Raw genomic sequence first — 7,579 nt, forward strand, 5'->3', positions numbered from 1 at the left:
GGCAGTAGTGTGAGAGGAGATAGTAGGTGGTAGGAAGGAAGGGAGTAGATATGAGGGAGCATGGGAAGGCAGGTGTAGATGGGAGGAAGAGAGGAAGATTGGGAGACTTGGGTGTGAGGGAGGGAGGGAAGGAAGAGAGGGATGTGGGGGGGAGGGAGGGAGGGAAGGAAGGAAGGGGAGGGTGTGGGGGGGAGGGGGAAGGAAGGAAGGAAGAGGAGGGTGTGAGGGAGGGAGAGAAGGAAGGAAGGAAGGGGAGGGTGTGGGGGGAGGGAATGAAGGAAGGAAGAGGAGGGTGTGAGGGAGGGAGGGAGGGAAGGGAGGAAGGGAGGAAGGGAGGAAGGGAGGGAGGGAGGAAGGGAGGGAGGGAGGGAGGGAGGGAGGGAGGGAGAGGGAGGGAGGGGGACGGAGGGAGGGGGAGGGAGGGATGGAGGGTAGGAAGGGGGTGTGAGGGAGGGAGGGAGGGAGGGAGAGAGGGAGGGAGGGAAGGAAGGAAGGAAGGAAGAGGAGGGTGTGAGGGAGGGAGGGAGGGAGAGAGGGAGGGAGGGAAGGAAGGAAGGAAGAGGAGGGTGTGAGGGAGGGAGGGAAGGAAGGAAGGAAGGAAGAGGAGGGTGTGAGGGAGGGAGCGAAGGAAGGAAGGAAGGAAGGAAGAGGGGGGAGGGAGAGAGGAGGGAGGGAGTGGTGAGGGAGGGAGGGAGGGAGTGGTGAGGGAGGGAGGGAGGGAGTGGTGAGGGAGGGAGGGAGGGAGTGGTGAGGGAGGGAGGGAGGGAGTGGTGAGGGAGGGAGGGAGGGAGTGGTGAGGGAGGGAGGGAGGGAGGGAGGGAAGGAAGGAAGGAAGGAAGAGAGGGGTGCGGGGGGGGGGAGCGAGGGAAGGAAGGAAGGAAGGAAGGAAGAGAGGGGTGCGGTGGGGGGGGGGGGAGCGAGGGAAGGAAGGAAGGAAGGAAGGAAGGAAGGAAGGAAGAGGAGGGTGTGAGGGAGGGAGTGAAGGAAGGAAGGAAGAGGGGGGAGGGAGAGAGGAGGGAGGGAGGGGGTGTCAGGGAGGGAGGGAAGGAAGGAAGGAAGAGAGGGGTGCGGGGGGGGGGGGGGGGAGCGAGGGAAGGAAGGAAGGAAGGAAGGAAGGAAGGAAGAGGAGGGTGTGAGGGAGGGAGTGAAGGAAGGAAGGAAGGAAGGGGGGGTGTGAGGGACGGGAGGGAAGGAAGGAAGAGGGGGTGGGAGGGAGGAAGGAAGGGAGGGAGGGAAGCTAGGAAGAGGGGTGTGTGAGGGAGGGAGGGAAGCTAGGAAGAGGGGGTGTGAGGGAGGGAGAGAGGGACGGGGGTGTGAGGGAGGGAAGGGAGGGAGGGAGGAAGGAAGGAAGGAAGAGGGGGTGTGAGGGAAGGAAGGAAGAGAGGGTGTGAGGGAGGGGGGGAGAGTGTAGGTGTGAGGGAGGCAGAGTGTAGGTGTGAGGGAGGGAGAGTAGGAAGGAGGAAGGGAAAGTGGGAGGGAGGAGAGTGAGTGAGTGAATGGGAGGGAGGGAGGAATAGAGTGTGTAGGTGTGAGGGAGGGAGGAACAGAGTGTGTAGGTGCGAGCGAGGGAATGTGAGTGAGTGTAGCTGAGGGAGGGAGGGTGAGTGAGTATAAGCATGAGGGAGGGAGGGCAAGAAATGTCTTAACAGGACAAAAGGGATTGGAAAATACAGGAAAAGAAAGAATGGGAGAAATGGAATAAGGAAAGGAATGAAAGTGGGAGGGAGGAGAGTGAGTGAGTGAGTGAATGGGAGGGAGGGAGGAATAGAGTGTGTAGGTGTGAGGGAGGGAGGAACAGAGTGTGTAGGTGCGAGCGAGGGAATGTGAGTGAGTGTAGCTGAGGGAGGGAGGGTGAGTGAGTATAAGCATGAGGGAGGGAGGGCAAGAAATGTCTTAACAGGACAAAAGGGATTGGAAAATACAGGAAAAGAAAGAATGGGAGAAATGGAATAAGGAAAGGAATAGCCGAGGATCTGGGCTAGCAGAGGTTGTAGGGGTAGGCATTTTATACTGCCAGAGGTTTGGCGGAAATCAGAATTCAGGAAGGTAGCCTATTGGGTTGAGATGGACCAGTTAAAGGCAAGAAGTAAGTGAATATTAAACATACAGAACACCATCATCTTAGAGCTGAGCTTGAAAAATTAAAATATTTACAGTTTCGTACAAAGAGTTAAAATTTGTTATTTCTATCATCACTGATGAAATAATTTAAATTAACTGTGGTTTTAAGTTACAGATGAAAACGAAAATTTTGCCCCTGAGCTAAATGAATTTCCATGTTTGTTAACGAATTCGTCTTACAAACAGTTATACAGAAAAAGATACATATGGCATATGCATATTGTAGATAAATGTAGCTGTTGCAGATTACTGCAAAACACATTAAGAACATTAGAGGTCTACAACAGAAAGAACAGTGTCTGCTTTCATGAACTAATACAATTAGGTAAACATTTGGCATACAAATGTATGTTTAAGAAAGTTAGACCAACTGTTCAATCCATTTCCATTGCTTCAGTCAGATGCATCAATGCTTAGGAATTTTAAGAGTGTAATGAATTCTAACAGCACTGGAAAATCTTCGACGTATTTCTCTGAATCACGAACAAGATACGAAATCAGTTTCGATTATTATACAAAAATTACTGCCGATTATTTCGTTCTATGACGAAAATATTTAGCTGTAACAGCTCTACGACAACTTAGATTAATATTTTGCCATTTTAACCAGTAACAATTTATTAAATGAAAACATTCAAGCCCCTAACTGCTACATGTTAGCTGTTTATAGGTATAGTTTTGTACACTAATCAACGACGACTAACAATCTTGATAGATCAGCTAAATTGGTAAGAATAAGGTTTCACAACACACGGCAATTAAGTCTCCATACCATCTTTCGTAAATCACTTTAAAATGGTAGCAGACTATTTAGAACCACAGAAGTATTTCAGTGAAGCAGTAGGATAGTGCAGATTTATCTAGCCTGGTATATTTCCAAAGTTTGTCTGACCACATTTACATTAAAAAATCATGTAAAGGCAAGAGGAAAATATTGCTGGTTCTGAGTGTTCTAACTGTAAATTAGTTTTCTAAAAAATTTGGAAAAAGAAAAAGTCTGGGAGCACTAAAAACAGTTTTCATGATCCTAAAACTGTCAAACTGTCAAAACAAAATACAATGATGACATCACAAATACACCATCAGTTCGTCGGCGTACTTACCTAGAAGTAAAAGTTTCAGCTCCCGTCTCGCATCACGTTTATCCCTCCGAAGCTGCCTTTCGATTTCTTGATTTATTCGCTTCTGCTCCTTCGCCTCTTCTGAAAGGCAGCACGCCATGTTTTAGCTTCGGAGGGTTGGCTCAGCCAATATTATCTGTTTCGAGCCGTTTTACAAACTCTCACTTGGCTTCTCACAAACGTAGCACTCCTATGAACATTAATAATAACCACCAAATCTTTCCGCATAAACACATTAGCGCACAGTACACACTCGATGTTTTCTGCCTGTTGGGTGTGGTACAGACGACGCAATACTACAGGCAGCCTACTAAAACCCTTCCTTTCCCCGCTCGCAAAAACAAACGAGACGCTTTATACCCCCAGACTGGGACACGGCGCTTACGACAAATCTTGTTACAGTAATGCGATTTGAAAACCTAGTCAGCCTTGCGCGCACATGTATATTAACAAGATTAAAATACTGAACTAACGCTGAAGTGCACTGGGGGGAAGGCAGGGTTTTCTGAGCAGCGAGCCAAGGGTACGACGATTATCGACCATTTCTAGCACTACAAAGACTATACCTGTAGCAGCTGCAAAGTAAACTCACGCAAAATATTATCCATTGGACAGTTATAAGTGTATCCGGCTTTCTTTAATGCACAGAGTAATACGTTCTTTCTTAATAAACGACCACTACAGCCTTCCAAAATGGCGTCCTGATGATGTTTCGTCCCATGATGCAGTTCCTAAAAACAAATATGTGACGAGATTTGATTGTACTAAGTTTGTGAATGGGAAATTATATTGCGTTGAAGATGATGTAAGGCTCTGTGCTGTTGTACATAAGTGCATAGCAGAAATTACGTAGACCTACGTTTATTATGACCGGAAGAAATAATCGCAATGATTTCAAGATAGTAGACACTAGACAGTATAGCTTCTCAGCTGGCTTACTCCTGGCCGGCGACTGCAGTAATTAGTATTCCATTAATTCGTATTTTGCCAGTAACTGAAATGAAATAATATGTCGATCATACCGTTTTCGCGGTGAAATGACAAACATTGTGTAGTGTGATTCCCAACGTCTATGCTTCTTTCTTACGACGATAGGAAAGATGACTTAATTTGTAGCAATACATAAAACCTAAATGCTTCTTGCAATTAGATTTTTTTACGATAACGGAACATACATTAAGATTTTGTTATGTATGTTCCTAATTCTGTGGCTACAGTCTTTAATTTCATGGCGTGAGAGAGGTTCCACTCACAGTTGTATTCTAACAAATATTCGCAACTATTGTGCTCCCTTTTTAACAACACTGTTGAAAGATATCATCGGTTAGAACAATGGCCAGAAATACGCAAGTCGCCTGACTACCTTTTGCTACGTTTTCTTACATCGGTCATTGTGTAGGAGTTTCCTGTTAGGTATTACTTCCCACTTCTCCATGACCTTCCACTGTCATAGTGCCAGATTTTACGATAGTAAGCGTTCCACGTCCTTAGCAGAATATTCTGGGACATCACTATGAGGAATTTGGACAACACTTGCCCTGCTCACCTAGTAATTTCAACATGTAAATCCACTCTCAACTGCATGAACAACTTCATAACAAATAAATAAGTAAATAGATTTCCAAATTCCACCGGCTTTAATTTGTATTGTTTTCTCCCATGGGGAGTCATGTGAATTGCAGCATCCTCTATCACTCTAGTATCATTTGGAATATTTGTTGAGAGAGTACTGCAACATTCACTATTAAGTTATGAAGTTTTGGAAAACTCATTCCAAGTGCCATGTAGTGTAGAGTGATTGAAAAAGAGGCAGTTTGGCACCAGTAGACTGATTTACCACCCTTTCTCAATTGATAGGGCTGGAAGACGCAACAGTTGCTTCCAAAATTATTATAAAACATATCTCCGTAGCATGCCAAGTCGCGGTCACAGAAGGTGTCTGGCTATATGTAAGAGAGGACCTGAAGGCCCCAATATTGCCAGCTAAAGTAATAAGAGGAAATGGTCATAAAAACGTGTACAAAAAATCCATGGTAAATGAATATACTGTTAATAGAACTGTAATGTGAATGAAATTGCGATTAATTGTGATAAAAGGTCCACTGCTTTGATCTGTGAGTGATACAACCACAAAAATTGTCTTATAGACATTATCTCTGTTTAGATTTCTCTATTATATAGAATTTTTCAGCATACTCCCATTAGGGACAAGGCATTAAATAGGAAGTTTCTACAGATTCCCAATAAAATTAGAAAGGCACCTTTTTATCCAGCCCTGCAAATTGTCTTATTGTCAAGGAGTGTAAATACTAAGCTAGCAGCAGGATATAGACAACGTCATGAGGAAGCTGTTACTTTCTTTTTTTTTCCCCCTCCTTTCACAAGTAGCGCCTTCCTTGCTTATTTCAGTATGTTACATTTACCATGTGTAAGTACAAATAGAACTCAGAAAAATTGTGATTTTTTTATAGTTAATACAGTTACTAACAACCATTTATCTTTATTAATTTATACCTTGGCTCATTGTTCATTCCTGTAGGATCTCCTTTATCATGTTAGAAAATATTCAGATAGGCCAATGTTATTTTGTTGAAAGTAGTTGACCTGTTGCCACCAACCCAATTTGTAAAGATAGGTTTAAATTACAAATAATTTAAAATGTTGTATGTCATTAGAAGTGATCAAAGGTGTAAAACAAAGATGAGGTGACTTACCGAACGAAAGCGCTGGCAGGTCGATAGACACACAAACAAACACAAACATACACACAAAATTCAAGCTTTCGCAACAAACTGTTGCCTCATCAGGAAAGAGGGAAGGAGAGGGGAAGATGAAAGGAAGTGGGTTTTAAGGGAGAGGGTAAGGAGTCATTCCAATCCTGGGAGCGGAAAGACTTACCTTAGGGGGAAAAAAGGACAGGTATACACTCACTCACACACACACACACACACACACACACACACACATCCGCACATATACAGACACAGGCAGACATATATATAGGAAAACTTATTGTACTAATGCATCCAGTTTGATAATCAAGACTGGAAGATCTCATTGGTCTGTAATTTATTATATATTTTATTCCATTTTTTTCCATAGTTCACTTATCTCCAGCCAAGGAGTCTGGGTGGAATATCCCAACACTAGAAAAGCATGGAATGTCACGGAACAGAAAATAAATTTTTACGTGAATATTTTTTAAAACAAAATGGCGATTTCTGTGTATTTTTATTGGATGTTTTGTGAAATGCAAATGAATGGGTAAAATGTGTTTTAATTGATAGGTACTGAACTAAATATATTCTATGCTATTGTTTATCATATCTGTGTGCTATAGCAATCTCTTTGAACAGAGTTAAAACAGTACCGGTGTATACTATACCACCGATAACCCCGAAGGAAGTCCAAAATGCTATTAATGCCATGAAAAACAGAAAGTTGCCAGATTCAGGATTAATTTATATAGAACTGGTTAAAGCAGCACTGTCAAAGCTCTGAGATATTGGTAGTGATTTTTGACAAATGCCTTAAGAGGTGACGAAGCCCCAAAGGAGTGGAAAAAGGTAACAATTACATCAATATTTAAGAAGGGCAACAAGAGAAATTGTGTAAACTATCGTGGTATTAGTGTGATGCCATCCACGGCGTGAGAGTATGGTTGTATCCTAAGAAAGAGGATAGAAGAAGAAATAACTGAATCTGAGTATGGTTGTATCCTAAGAAAGTGGGTAGAAGAAGAAATAACTGAATCTGAAGAACAAAATGGACTCAGATCTGCTCGCTCCTGTACTGACGGAGTATTTACCCTTAAAATCCTAGTATAGAAAAGGACAGCAAGGGGCCCTACAACCCACCTTGTCTTTGTAGACCTCCAGAAAGCTTATGACACAGCTCCACAGAACAAGCTATGGACAAGTCTAATTGATAATGGTGTGTCACTAAGCTATGAGAAAGCTGTCAGACTCCTCTACAAAGGTTGTACAGCAATGGTTAAAGTGAGAAATCAACTATCTCAAGAGTTTGAGGTGACAAAGGGACTACGCCAGGGATGCACACTTGCCCCTGCACTCTTTAAGACCTACCTAGAGGAGGCACTAAAATCGTGGAAAAGAAAATGCGGAGGAATGGGTGTCCCTATACATGACGAGATCTTGTTCACTCTATTTTTTGCTGATGACCATGTGTTAGTAGCTGGAGATGAGGAAGATGCAAATTACTTGCTCCGCAAATTAAAAGAAGAATATGAAAAATGGGGTCTTGTCATAAACTTGTCTAAAACAGAATATCTGAAAGTGGGAGAAAATGCTGTTGACGACTCACAGCACAGTGCTGAT

General features: G+C 43.5%; 1 protein-coding gene across 6 annotated transcripts in view; it reads right to left on the minus strand.

Moving 5' to 3' along the window:
- Nucleotides 1-3,949, minus strand: part of LOC126428295 (guanine nucleotide-binding protein G(q) subunit alpha) — an 80,050-nt gene extending 76,101 nt beyond the window's left edge. The window contains exons 1-2 of one of the 6 annotated variants that reach the window (XM_050090216.1): nt 3,835-3,949; nt 3,225-3,432 (exon numbers count right to left, since the gene is read on the minus strand). In XM_050090216.1, coding sequence (XP_049946173.1) covers nt 3,225-3,342 — 118 coding nt within the window. In that variant the 5' untranslated portion in view covers nt 3,343-3,432; nt 3,835-3,949. The other 5 variants (XM_050090217.1, XM_050090215.1, XM_050090213.1 and 2 more) reach the window with 5 other exon arrangements.
- Nucleotides 3,950-7,579: the final 3,630 nt, after the last annotated feature.

Source organism: Schistocerca serialis, chromosome 12, assembly GCF_023864345.2.
Source record: "Schistocerca serialis cubense isolate TAMUIC-IGC-003099 chromosome 12, iqSchSeri2.2, whole genome shotgun sequence".
NCBI classification, from domain to species: Eukaryota; Metazoa; Arthropoda; class Insecta; order Orthoptera; family Acrididae; genus Schistocerca; species Schistocerca serialis.